Here is a 14,317-nt window from a genome sequence, read left to right as displayed (position 1 = left end):
TGTTAATATTTATTGTAAAATAACCTATCCCTCTCAAAATAATGTGTTTAATTTCTCTAAAGAAAAACACATACCTCCCAGAGCATTGGGGAAAAAAACAACCATTGTGTCTGTGAACCAGTTTTATTCATTCTCAAGCAGAACATACATGATGGTCCTTTATTGCTGATAGCATTCCATTCTGATTACCAACATAACATTCTTACAACCAACCCACAACCAATTACAACAGAATTATCAAGCATTATTACCCTCATTCTTTAACAGTTCTTCGCAAATTCCCGACTTTGACCAACCTTCTGGCAGTCCAGTGGGAAAACAACAGGTTTCCCTTTTTATTCAGGTGATGGAAAAGCTAGCCCTCCAGTCAACACAGATTTTGTAATAGCTTTAGAAATCATGATTAAAAAATAAATAAATGTTATAGCAAATCCTGATAGCGCTTTTGTTTAATTCCGGTTTAATGTTGAAGCATAACGTTTTAAGTGGTACTGCTACCCCATGGTCATCCTCCCCGTCCAAAAACTGTAAATGAAATTCCTGAATGCATTTTATAACCATTATTACATCATACCTTATGATAATTTAACCACATTCAAAATCAGAGTTATTGCCATATATTTTTGCGTGACTAAGAGAGGAAAAAGGATATTGTACATATTCACAACTTGACTTGACAAATGGCATGCAAAGACATAAGGTACACAGAATTTGAATATAAAATTGAGTTTAGACCTACGCCATGACCGTATGGCTACACCGGGCTAGACATGACGACACAGTATGTGGACATATATACGTACTTACGTGTGTGCAAACATTTTCACATAAACCTCATAGACAAAACCAAACATTACACTAACATCATGATTTAATTCTTCAAACGTCCTATAAAGATAAAATATGGCTTATAGTGTTATTCTCTGATGTTTTTGTTTTTAGACAGACGCACGGTATGATTATTTTTCATGTATCATTTTTTCCAACCAACCTAAAACAGGTGAAGCGAGGAATGTTTTTATTTATTTTTTATTTCCGGTGCTAACTCTTCGCTGCAGGGGGGGCAGAAAAGTAATCTAAAACTCTCACCTAGAAGTTACCGTAACAACCTAATTTAACTCCAACAACGTTGTTGCTCGGCTACTTCTTCAGCATGTCTTGGAGAGGACCAGGGAGGTATTTCATGACCGTGTCCATGATGCTTTCCTCTTCGTCGTCATCGTCTCCGCAGCCTTTGGGCACGGACGATTTGGGACGGGTCAGACTGCCCTCTGCAGACTGCTCCATAGCAGCCTGGGCCTCGGCCTCAGCCTCCTCCCTCTTCTTAATTCCGTACTGGAAAAACAACATGATACTAGCATTACAATAACGTTAATATTATTGTTAATATTATTGTGTCAACGTTATAATAACATTAACCCCCGAAAATACACTTATTATGAACGTCACGTGGTTAGGAGGGAGGTGGGGAGTGATACAGGAATTGTCTCCCTCTTTTAATGACATAATAAAGTAAATAATTATTTTGTTAAATCGGTAATCATCGTTGGTCACTGCCTTTCAAAGTGTGTTGCATTATGGTTATGGAAATTTACTGACTTGCGACTAGATGTCGACGATTGCATGAACTTTACAAAAAATATTTGACCAAAGGCGTGTATTAAAGGATGCCAAGGGAAGCCAGGCGTCCCCAAATATTTGACCAATAAGAAAAATCCTAATTATAAAATAATACTTTTTTTGTTTCTCTGTTTTTTCATAGTTTTCTGTCAATTCGTAAATTGCTAAATCTCATCGGAGAAATCAACCGAGAGAGGGAAACAGCGCCCCTCTCTCGGCCTCAGTATGTGTATTCCATGTATCTGATACTGTCTGGACCAAAAGAGTATAACATGTTGTCTTTGTAGAATTTGATTGATTGATGCCAGCAAGCATTTGGCCACCCTTGATCAAACAATTATAAAATAATTAGCCAATCAGCGTTGAGCTGAGCTCAACTGTGGGTTATCCTGGTGCAGCGAAACACCCTGCAAGGGAGGCCATTTTCGATTATGCTTTAGACCAATTAAAAAACACAATTTTCAGAAAAACGTGTCTGTTTCTGGTCTGCTTGTGTTGATGTCCTGCAGTAGCTAGCTTGCTAAATTGGCCCTTTCCTAAGCCATGGATGGAGATGGGAATTTTGACTTGTGGTTTTGACTTAATTCTCTGCACAGGCCAATAATTATGAAGGCGATTCAAATCTAACCATAAATTAATGTTGTACCACTGGCCTGAGACGATTGCAGTTCAATATGAGTCTAAATGTAGCCTAGTAGTCTCACGTTAACTAGCTAGCTAACTAGCAAGCATTTTAGCTATGTAGGCTATGACAACAAAAACTAAAAGCGTGCTGTATGACAGAGCCATAGACTGTTTTGCCAACATGAAAGAGAGGATGATGGAATTGGTGTTCAACTAGTCTACAAGAAGGGTGAGTAATAAAAAAAGGGTTTTACTTGTGCACGCACACACAGACACACACACAGAAATCAGTACCATGGACAGCCACATGATGCTGTTTAAGTTGAAATGGTACTGGAATAGCTGTGTTCCTGTTGTCTTTGTGCTGGAATAGCTGTGTTCCTGTTGTCTTTGTGCTGACTTGCTGTAACTCTGTGGTTCTAAATCAGTAGTTGTTTAGTAAACTGTCAAACATTAACTTGCTTGACCATGCTGCAGGAGATAACTGTGTGTATGCAGGAGATAACTGTGTGTATGCAGGAGATAAACAGCAGGAGATAACTGTTTGTATGCAGGAGATAAATAGCAGGAGATAACTGCTTGTATGCAGGAGATAAACAGCAGGATATAACTGTTTGTATGCAGGAGATAAACAGCAGGAGATAACTGTGTGTATGCAGGAGATAAACAGCAGGAGATAACTGTGTGTATGCAGGAGATGAACAGCAGGATATAACTGTTTGTATGCAGGAGATAAACAGCAGGAGATAACTGTGTGTATGCAGGAGATAAACAGCAGGAGATAACTGTTTGTATGCAGGAGATAAACAGCAGGAGATAACTGTTTGTATGCAGGAGATAAACATCAGGAGATAACAGTAGATAAACAGTAGATAAACAGCAGGAGATAACTGTGTGTACGTAATATTTGCTTTGTGGGCTTCACTGGACAGGTTTTGTGATGAAACAAACGTATGTGTAGTTGAATTTATTCCGCCACTGTGTGACTTGTCTTTCTGTTGTCACAACCTTATTGCATATCCCGGTGGCGTATGATCGAATGGGTTATATAGCAAACAACGCATGTATCACATCTGTTGTAATATGATTTTTTTACTGGTAAACTACTGGTAAAAGCTCATGCCGTTTTTTATGAAGTCACCTTCTCACCAACTGCACCATGCAGCCATCACCTGCATTGTGGGAGGCACTATTTGTCAACCAATCATTAGGGTGTTGTCATGCCCTGACCATAGAGAGCCTTTTTTATTCTCTATTTGGTTAGGTCAGGGTGTGACTTGGGTGGGCAAATCTATGTTTCTATTTCTTTGTTGGCCTAGTATGGTTCCCAATCAGAGGCAGCTGCTTATCGTTGTCTCTGATTGGAGATCATACTTAGGCAGCCCTTTTTCCCATCTTAGATTGTGGGATCTTGTTTTTGTGTAGTGCCTGTGAGCACTCCAGACGTCACGTTTCGTTGCTTTTTATTGTTTTGTTGGTGAGTTTCATTTGAATAAACATGTGGAACTTTATGTACGCTGCGCATTGGTCCGCTTCTTTCAACTTACGTGACAAGTGTTTTTCTTTAACCCACGTGAACGTTACCCAAAATTTGACTGAAACAGGAACCCACTTTGCCAGGATTCTAAAGCTACATGGGATACAAATGAAAGTGATATTTGAGACCTCTCTCTAACCAATTCATTGTGCAAACATTATGTTTTCAGTGTGCGTGTGTGTGATATGGGGGTATATTATTTCGACATTTATACAGATTTAAAAAAAGAAACAAACAATAGCAACAATGTTGACACTGCAATGTTGATCTTTGCCTTGCAGTTGGAAAACCACTACAGTTGTCCGACTTTCGGGCTATCGCAGATGCACCTCCTCCGACTTGAGTCGCTGACTTTTGTCTACAGCCGGCTTCGTTAGGCTTACCGCACGAACACACCCATTCTGTTCTAATGCTGTAATGCTGCCTCACGTTACTGGGGTCTGTGACCTCAATGCTGATTGCATGTTAGCTGTAATTCAATCAAAATCACTGACTGGAACTGGCCTCTGGGGTTGGACCAGAATAACATTCTTTGTGCACTCACTGTGCTAGGAGAATGCGTGGCATGTCATCTTGTGCAACGGAAAGAAACTCAAAATGGAAAAGAGGTATTTAAACTCGCTCTCTGTACTGCGCAAGCAGAATGTTGTTTTTGGACATCTTCTGCAAATCCGCCAAAGCTTTTTGAATGAACTACTGGGAGGGAAGTGCAGGCTTTCGTTCCAACCCTGCAGTAACACACCTGATTCAGCTAGGCAAGGTCCAGACTGAAGACTTTGATTATTTGATTTAGGTGTATTACTGCACCAAACTGCACACCCTGAGGAACCCTGGATAGGGGCTATTCCAGGGCTATATATTACAGGAAATTGAGGATAGGATTCAATACCAAATGTGGTGTGATCCATTGTTGTACGGTAGACCTACGTAATAACATGTTACAAAAATCTATTTTCTAACTTGAATAACAGAAACTTGGAGATGTGATGTCACCCACTCTGTTGGAAGTAAGAGAGTGTTTTGTGCGTGTGTGACAGAGAGGGTGAAAACACAAATCTGTGCTAATTAATGCATCTCTCAGAACAGAAACCCAACTCTCCTCCCTCTGACATATTGTGCACAGCTGTTACTAGCGCCTTTGTGCTTTTTGGGGTTATTTTTAGGATCTGTCAAAAAAAGATACATTTTTGTTATTCCTTCCAATAACAGAGCTGTTCCAACTCTTCTCCTCTGCCTCTCCCTGTCTCTTATAAAGATGTCTTTATTTGTGTTTTACCACACTCTTAGAAAAAAAAGGTGCCATCTAGGTTCTTTGGCTGTCCCCATAGTAGAACACTTTAAAGAACCCTTCTTGATTTCAGGTAGAACCTTTTAGGTTCTAGGTAGAACCTTTTTGAGTTCCATGTAGAACCCTTTCCACAGACGGTTCTACATGGAAACCAAAATAGTTCTACGTGGAACCAAAAAGGGTTCTCCTATCGGGACAACCAAAGAACCCTTCTGGAGCCCTTTTTCTAAGAGTGTAGGGCAGTGCTATCAAGCAGACATCAACCTTGATATTATAGTCCATTGGGAGAATTCAGGAGAGAGCGCGACCTTGAGGATGAGGGAGAGGAGAGAGAGAGGTGAGATAGGGAAGGATGGAGGATAGGGGGGAGGGGGCTGGAAGGCTGAGGTCATCCTGTCTTTGGCTGCCTCTGCCGTTCTGCTTTTCAGAGTCTCTATTCCCTAGCTGTTATCTCCCTGCACTGTGGTGGCTAGTGGTTACATAGCAACCTCCGCTAGCAACCATGCAGTAGCAGTGCATTAGGCAGCTGAAGGGGAGCACCGCTTTAAACACGTTGCATCATGGGAAATGTAGTCCTTCCGGTGGCCTGATATGAGTAAACATTATTTTACAATAGTTTCTCTTTTCTTTCATTTAAAAATGAGCTTCAATTTTTGCTGAGCGCCTCGAGCGAGCCGCGTCGTGTATGAAACGCTTTTAAAAGTGAAAACAATCTGTGCTAAACTTCCCAGAAAATGGGGGGCCGTGCCATGAGAAGGGAAAATGGTTTCGTTGGAGGGCAGCCAAAAAACAAGGTCTTAGAAGAACGCATCCTCCAGTGTCCTCCCGATGCTGTCAAGCGAGTGAACAGTGGCCTCGACTGCAGCTCCATTAGCTGACCCCTGCTCTCACAGGGGCCTCTGCCAGTGTGGAAACAGGATAGCTAGCAGCTCTATACCGTCAGGCCAAACTCACTTTTACTTCCTTACAGTAATTCCAATGTTTTTTGTTTGTTTGTGTATTTAGGCTGTTTGAGAAGGTTTGACTCCTAAGCAACCTGCCTACAAGTACAGTAAGCCAACAAAGCTACTTTACTAGGTCAAAGCTGTGTGTTGTAACATCTTGACAGAGTATGGGTGAAATAGGCCTTGTAAATTTACTTTTCGGCTTCAGATCTGCGTTTTTAATAAGAACTAGGGCCCGGGAGTTTTTCCAGCTCAGGTCAAGAGGTAAAGGAAAACCTCAGGGCCCAACATGAACTAAAATTGCCAGTCGATAGAAAGGTAGTGTGTATAACTGTTCAACGTCACATGTATTGTTTATTATTTCATTTACCTTGTCTCTGATGCCTTGTCGCATTGACTCCCTTTCCACCTCCATCTTTGCATATTTGTCTTTCCTCTCCTCCTCCTGCTGCCTCAGAGCCTCTTGTCTTTCTTCCTCTTTCTTCTCTGCATCGGGGTCGGGCTCCTCTTTGTCTCCTCCCATCATCTTGCCCACATCAGGTGGCCCTCCTGGGTAACACAGAGACAAAGGGCTTGTTCGACATTGCAGCCGACATTGCAGCCGACTGACTGATAAATCCCCTTGCTTCATAAACAACTACTCATTATTATTTTGTCGATCAGTCAGTCGCCATTTACCCACAATGCATCATGGTTTGATGCTCTCGGACACGGCCATTGACAACTGTCAGACAGGCCTGCTTACTTCCTTTTAACTTAGACTGTCATGTTGTCAAGTAGGCCCAAACAGACCACATTTACACACATTTTAGTCACAGACACATTATCCAGAGCAACTTTCAATCGACTTACAGCGACTTACAATCAGTGATGTGGTCACTTTAGAGTTGAAAAAATATATATATTCCTGGGACAAGAACATGGTCCCAGGACTAAAGGAGGTAGCACTCTTGTCATTTTTTTCCCCAGCACAGAATATGTAACAAGATGAACTGTTTCGGTGTTCCTCATATAATGAGAAACTATGTCGTGTTCTCCTGTGGATTCATCCATTCGTAACACAAGATTCGTTTTTTTCAACACAGAGGAATGCTGAATGTCAGGGGGGGAAAAATGTTATGTCACAGTCGGAAGCGTTCCGCCAAATGAGCAGAACCGTTACAGTCCGAGGTATTGCCCGACTGTGCCTCACGACTGCATGCTTGGTCATGCGAGAGAGAGGGGGGGGAGAGAGAGAGAGAGAGCTAGAAAGAGGGAATTCCATGAGACTGTTGTGTCGCTGGAGCGAGCTGCTAGTCTGTTTTTTTCCTTTTCTTGCTCATCAGCATAAAAAAGAACTGCAGCAAAACGGAGAGAGGGGGGGGGGGGGGGGTGGGGGGGGGGATGGGGGGGAAGACTGCTGCTCCTGTAGTCGGTTGGTCAGGGCTTATAGAGCTGACTGTAAATCTACATTCTCTCTCTGATCAGATAGAATCCAGGTTATATAGCCTGGTTAAACCAGACTGAACACCATACACTCACTGGGGAGCACACTCAGCAGAGTGTTCCATCTGGTTTAACCAGGCTATATCCAGTCCAGGTTAGTATCAGCAGTTTCAAACTAAACAGCTGTGCTTAGTAATAGGCAGCATCAACGACCCCCCCCCCCCTCTCTCTCACTCTCTGTCTCTCTGTTTCTGTCTCTGTCTCTGTCTCTGTCTCTCTCTCTCTCTCGCTCTGTCTGTCTTTCTCTCTCTGTCTGTCTCTCTCTCTCTCTCTGTGTCTGTCTGTCTGTCTGTCTGTCTCTCTCTCTCTGTGTCTCTCTCTGAGTTTGTATTGTGAGTTGATATGAGCAGTAGTTATAAATAGCCAGCGCTGGGTCTTGGTGGCATGTTCTGATGATGACTGCATTGTGTGTTTTCTGTTTCATTGCACATCATGTGCTTTGAAGAGGAAGAAGTGTTTTATGTGGTCGGTCACATTAGATTAAGGATTAAAGAGGGCCCTTTTTATGAAACTGTATAACTGTGCATCATCTCATAAACCATCTTGCTCTCCCTCCTCCCCCTCCTCTCCGTCCTCCTCCTCTTCATCCTCCCCCTCTTCCCCCGTCATCCCACTCCTCGGCTTTTACAGTTCTACTGTCTCTACCGTTTTGACATTGCTGGGGTAGAATTCATTATTTATAGATTCTGGGCTGTGCACTGGAGGAACTCAAGGTCACACACTCACTCAGGAAAATGATTTGCTTTGCAGTACAGAGGGAGGGAGTCGGGAAGATACAGGAAGCAGTGAGGGCACCCTCTCTCTGACACAATCTCATCTAAGTGTTTTCGAATAATGAGATTAGCTTTGACTTTCAGTCAATTATCGAGCTAGAAGAGCATCTGAAGATGCCTCCGTTCTATTTTCTGTTGAGGAAAGGGAAATAGGCCTCCACTGCGTTGTTCGTTGCCCCTCGGCAGTACAGTACCCTTCACAAGCAGGATAGATTCCCTGCAGGCTCAATAAAACTGTAGGTTTTCTTGGAGGTGAGAAATATGGCTGATTCTCCCCTAGGCTCAATGGAAGTCTAGGTGGACTGAAGCCCCACCGTTATACTGGATCTTACAACTATCAGAGCTGGTCCCTTCCGATCGGCAGACGCCAAAAGGGAAATAGGCTAGCTAGAGGAAAAATAGGTTGTTTTCAGATTGGCTGTTAGTATTTCATAGTCTTGTGTGTTTCAATGTTCCCTTTTTCCTTTCCATTTCAATGTTTCCCATTGAGCTCCACTATGTGATTGAGTGTTTTGGAGTTCATTTGAAGGACTAGGTCTCGGTCTGAGACTGGTCTTGCTCAAGTTTAGATCCTCCTCAGATGAATCTTGAGCTGCTGCCTCGGTCACGATGACACGCTGGGTCTCGGTTTGATCAGGCTTGTGCCAAGTCAGCAATGAGACACACCTTGGCCTAGATTCCATTGAGTGTATGTGCGCTATCAGAAAATAGCTTGCACTCTATCCAACTCATACAGTTTCGGGCATCCACGGCCTGTATTCACAAAATGTCCCAGAGAAGGAGTGCTGATCTATGATCACATCCCGTCGTGGATTTTACAACGGTGGAAACTCTCTCCAGCCAAAATCCGAATGCAGCACATCAATCCATGATGGGAACGGTGCAAGTGCACACCGCAAGCAGCAGTAGAATGGGGATGTGTCTGAAATGGTAGCCTATTACCATACGGTCCTGGTCAAAAGCAGTGTTCTATACGTAGAGAATAGGGTGCCATTTGGGAAACACTGGGTGATGGAGTCGGTGTGGTGGATTCTGACAGGCGTCTGACACCAGCTACCTGGAGCTTGATTGTCAGTGTGAAATTGCTTTTTTCTGTCAAGTGACATAGACATCGAGCAGGGACGTAATAAGAGTTCAGATATATGGAAATCAGAGATGAGATTTGTGGATAAATGCATTTATATATATTTAAAACACAATAATAATTAGTTGTTGATTATGTTGTGTTTTTAAATGATTATTTATTGACTGGTGTATTTAATTCATTGATGTGTCTGTTGAGAAGGTTAAGTTCATCCCTTTATGCTTTACTGTCATGACCGTTCCTCTGCGTTCAGCCTCTGTTGTTCAAGTCGTTTGTTTAATGTATTGGCTGACAATCCACATTATATTTGTGACAGGTATCTCAAAGTTAACTGTAAGAGAAATTCATTTAGTCACGCCTGAATGAGTTAAATCAATACAAAATGACTAGGTTGATATACAAATAGATAACAGGCCAGATTATATGAGTGTAGAGTAGAATAGTGCGAAGCTGTGTCCATCTACAGTCAAACATTTTAAATGCTGGTTTGTGAAAAGGGGCAATGCTACTGTTTGTTTAAGGATTCGTATCATGGAGACTGGAGAGAGCACGGGGCTATGCAGAAGTTGGTGGTAGGTCCTGCATTTCAATGAGAAATGTAGGCTACCTCTCACAATCTCGACTCCCACACACCATTTCTATAGGCTGCTCAGCCAGTGCAGCAGAAGCCCCTAACAATGCAGAAGACCCCAGCAAATATGATGAAAAAGTACCACAGATGTACAATATTATATTTCTCTACACTAGGGGTTCACTTATCAAGTTTGACCTTAACATTTTTTAAATAATATAGTCCACATCAGTTTTGTACATACCCATATAATGATAAAGGGACAATATAAGTCTAAATAATATGTTATGGATATAGCTTATAACTATATACCTATTCATTAACTTAGAAATAATTCATAGAATTGAAAGAACGTCACACGTAATGTCCTTTCCCATCCCATCCCGTGTACAGTATATGCTGCATTGCCTTTGAGTGTCCGACACGACTCTGGTAATGGTGCAACACATTCATCAACTCACCTCCCATAGCTGCCTTCATTACAAAATTCATGATGATGCTTTAATTCTTGGCCTCCCCTCAGATTCACAGTTTCAACGTCAGACAGGACAGATGCTGCCCAGGTGCCAGAAGAAAGAAACCTTCGAAAATGAAGACAGTAGAGGTTGAGTGGTTATACTGACCCATAACTAACTTTCTCTATCAATGACCGTGTGTATGGTCCCTCCTTTTAGTTTGCAAAGTGAATGGTGTTGTGGTTTACAAACAAGATGCGTTGTTGGCTACACCTCCTCTGGGTAATGCTAACCTCAAATGTATAAACCACTCTATTTTAGGAATTTACTCGGACGGGGTGGATTCCCGTGGATTCCCGTGAAGGTCAGAAAAAAGGTCAATTTAGAGCGGTTTTCTTGTGACACATTTTGTGAAAAGGCTATATATTGACGGCACAGGTGTCGTAAATAACCGGCCCAACGTTGGCAATCTGCAATAGCGTTGCCTAGTACGTTTCATGGGGCTAAGTAGCTTTCCTATACTGTACTTCAAATGGGAAGGAGCAGCCTGATGTAAGCATAGGCTACCAGACAAGATATAGCACACCAATGCCGATAACAGGGTTCATTTGATCAGGGGAAATATATAAGGCCAATCAATTCCTCGAGCTCATAATCCGCGTTCAATGTCAAACTTTCAATTGTCCTGATTCAGTCATATTGTTCAAAACCCAAATGCACCGCGAGTTGTAGCCTACGACGTCCCAGGTAGGCTAATCATAATCCCAACCCTGGGTAATTTGAAATGAATAGGGCCTACGATCACGTTTAAAAATATATATTTTTTATATTCCCGACACATAACATTGTCTGAACCCACACACAGCTACAAAAGCAACAGCAAAAATCACTTCCTTTCTCGAGCGCGGAGCGATTTCAGCACCATTTTTGGGGGGACAGCTCCCAATTCGTCCCACAACATCAACATCTCTTGTGTCTTGCGATCGGGACATGCGATTACCTTTCCGAGCGCCTTGGATCTCTCAAAATAGCAACGTTATCCTGGCAAAATATGGAAGTTGTCGCGAAATGAAGAAGGTGTGGAGATCCTTAGATGCTCACTTTGAGCATACCTGCTGTATTTCCCACCGTCTTCCTGGCTTCTGCACAACGACTGCACGCGCGTCAGAGGAGGGAACTGCAGTTGCTGTCTGATGATGAGGAGAGGAGGGTAATCACATGGAGTTCGACCAACCTTCTCCCAAACGTCCCACGCCTTCACTGACAAAAACCTACTGCAAAACGTCTGCTGCCCCTATTACACAAGATTAGGCTACTAGGTTACACTGTTTGGCAAACTTCCACTTAGATACCCCAGATTAGCTATATATAAACTCTCTGGTAAATCTATCTTCAAAAGTCTAACCTAAATGTTTTCGCAAGTAGGGTGAATGCACACTTCAGCTTACGTAGGCTTCTGTAGGTTACTCACGTCATGCACCATTTCAGTAGCTCGTTAATTCATTGGAATGGATATGTCACAGCGCTTTACATAGTTGGGGGAAACACCTCATCCACCATCAATGTGTAGCACCCACTTGGGTGATGCACGGCGACCATTTTTTGTGCCAGAATGCTCACCACACATCAGCTAGAGAGGTGAGGAGTGATATATGCCAATTAGGAATGAGGGGGATGATTAAGTGGCCATGATGGAATGGGGCCAGGTTGGTAATTTAGTCATGACACCGGGGTTATCACCCCTACTCTTACAATAAGTGCCATGGGACTTTTAATGACCACAGAGAGACAGGACTCTTGTTTAATGTCCCACCTAAAAGACGGCTCCCTACGCAGGACAATTTCCCCTTCACGGTGGCATTGAGATCGCCTTAGACCAGAGGGAAGTCTGGCCCTCCAACACCATCTGGTCTCCCATCCAGGGGCGACTAGGACCGACCCTGCTTAGCTTCAGAGACAAGCCAGCATTGGAAGGCAGGGTGAAATGCTGCTGGATAAGCGGTTTTCATCGCTGGAAATCCGAAATTGATATATTTATTTATTTTATCAACAAAAAAGGCGTGGATTGTTCTCTATCCACCACTGATTCGGAATATAACATTTTCATAGTCATGGCATGCTTGGTTCAAAAGCTATTGTCGAGATAAAAAAAAAACGAATTTCCACCGAATATCCAATATAAAACGAAATATAAAACAAGATCATGTTCTTGTCAAGCATCCAATTACCCCGACATTTACTAGTAATGGTAATTTCACTGTATTTTCCTCCAGTCAATGTGACTGTGTAAACCTGCATGAAAACAACACTATATGAGACCAGTGCGAATTTGGTTCATGCTTAAAAGCCACTGTCAAATACAGCGAATGGATGGCGGTTGAAAAAAAAACAACCCTTTTCATTTATATTCCCCAGCAGGCTCCAAAGCTGCTCAGAAAAACAATTTAAAATGTCATAAAACCATTTCTTCACCTTACCTTTATCCCACTCTTATCTGAAACGGAATAAGTGTTTCTTCTTTGTGTTGATACATGGGGTTTGGTTTGGTACATTAATTCCACATCCCGAAAGGGATACACAGGGTCAACAAGCGTGTTTTTCCTTTCTATTGTCTGTAGTCGGTTATTTGAAACCATTCAGTTTATAAGTCAAATGCATGACAATGCATTTTGATGCATTGGTGCATCTCATTTCAATTACGCTAATTGAGCTTAAGACAACCAGACAAGGTTACTAAACGTTTTATTTTACCTTTATTTTACCAGGCTATCCCATTTTTCAAGGGAGAACATGGACAGAAAAATCTAACAGAAAATAAGAAAAATATACAAAAAAGCTAAATAACCCCATAGAGAGAGAAACAGGTCTCCTAAATAACCCCATAGAGAGGAGAAACAGGTCTCCTAAATAACCCCATAGAGAGGAGAAACAGGTCTCCTAAATAACCCCATAGAGAGGAGAAACAGGTCTCCTAAATAACCCCATAGAGAGGAGAAACAGGTCTCCTAAATAACCCCATAGAGAGGAGAAACAGGTCTCCTAAATAACCCCATAGAGTGGAGAAACAGGTCTCCTAAATAACCCCATAGAGAGGAGAAACAGGTCTCCTAAATAACCCCATAGAGAGGAGAAACAGGTCTCCTAAATATCCCTATAGAGAGGAGAAACAGGTCTCCTAAATAACCCCATAGAGAGGAGAAACAGGTCTCCTAAATAACCCCATAGAGAGGAGAAACAGGTCTCCTAAATAACCCCATAGAGAGGAGAAACAGGTCTCCTAAATAACCCCATAGAGAGGAGAAACAGATCTCCTAAATAACCCCATAGAGGGGAGAAACAGGTCTCCTAAATAACCCCATAGAGAGGAGAAACAGGTCTCCTAAATAACCCCATAGAGAGGAGAAACAGGTCTCCTAAATAACCCCATAGAGAGGAGAAACAGGTCTCCTAAATAACCCCATAGAGAGGAGAAACAGGTCTCCTAAATAACCCCATAGAGAGGAGAAACAGGTCTCCTAAATAACCCCATAGAGAGGAGAAACAGGTCTCCTAAATAACCCCATAGAGAGGAGAAACAGGTCTCCTAAATAACCCCATAGAGAGGAGAAACAGGTCTCCTAAATAACCCCATAGAGAGGAGAAACAGGTCTCCTAAATAACCCCATAGAGAGGAGAAATAGGTCTCCTAAATAACCCCATAGAGAGGAGAAATAGGTCTCCTAAATAACCCCATAGAGAGGAGAAACAGGTCTCCTAAATAACCCCATAGAGAGGAGAAACAGGTCTCCTAAATAACCCCATAGAGAGGAGAAACAGGTCTCCTAAATAACCCCATAGAGAGGAGAAATAGGTCTCCTAAATAACCCCATAGAGAGGAGAAACAGGTCTCCTAAATAACCCCATAGAGAGGAGAAACAGGTCTCCTAAATAACCCCA

General features: G+C 42.4%; 1 protein-coding gene across 3 annotated transcripts; it reads right to left on the bottom strand.

Moving 5' to 3' along the window:
* Positions 1–104: 104 nt before the first annotated feature.
* Positions 105–12,883, bottom strand: LOC129841541 (complexin-1-like). Of its 3 annotated transcripts, none has more exons than XM_055909854.1 (4): positions 12,859–12,883; positions 10,388–10,507; positions 6,384–6,562; positions 105–1,335 (listed from the first exon to the last, which is right to left on the bottom strand). In XM_055909854.1, exons 2-4 carry the CDS (start codon positions 10,416–10,418, stop codon positions 1,141–1,143), a joined length of 405 nt encoding a protein of 134 aa, XP_055765829.1. In that variant the 5' UTR covers positions 10,419–10,507; positions 12,859–12,883; the 3' UTR covers positions 105–1,140. The 3 variants fall into 3 exon arrangements, with proteins under 3 accessions (XP_055765829.1, XP_055765830.1, XP_055765828.1); XM_055909855.1 differs by lacking the exon at positions 12,859–12,883 and adding an exon at positions 11,382–11,730; XM_055909853.1 differs by lacking the exon at positions 12,859–12,883 and adding an exon at positions 11,494–11,650.
* Positions 12,884–14,317: the final 1,434 nt, after the last annotated feature.

Source organism: Salvelinus fontinalis, chromosome 42 (assembly GCF_029448725.1).
Source record: "Salvelinus fontinalis isolate EN_2023a chromosome 42, ASM2944872v1, whole genome shotgun sequence".
Taxonomy (NCBI): Eukaryota; Metazoa; Chordata; class Actinopteri; order Salmoniformes; family Salmonidae; genus Salvelinus; species Salvelinus fontinalis.
The sequence above is the reverse complement of the archived record's forward strand: the minus strand, read 5'-3'. Positions and strand labels throughout refer to the sequence as shown.

What these genes read in the sequence shown, in the direction of transcription:
- LOC129841541 (XM_055909854.1), bottom strand. Translation starts at nt 10,418, where the DNA reads ATGAATTTTGTAATGAAGGCAGCTATGGGAG. An exon ending in AATGAAGGCAGCTATGGGAG is followed by an intron (nt 6,563 to 10,387) that starts GTGAGTTGATGA and finishes TGTGTTACCCAG; the next exon opens with GAGGGCCACCTGATGTGGGC. An exon ending in GACAAGGCATCAGAGACAAG is followed by an intron (nt 1,336 to 6,383) that starts GTAAATGAAATA and finishes TTGTTTTTCCAG; the next exon opens with TACGGAATTAAGAAGAGGGA.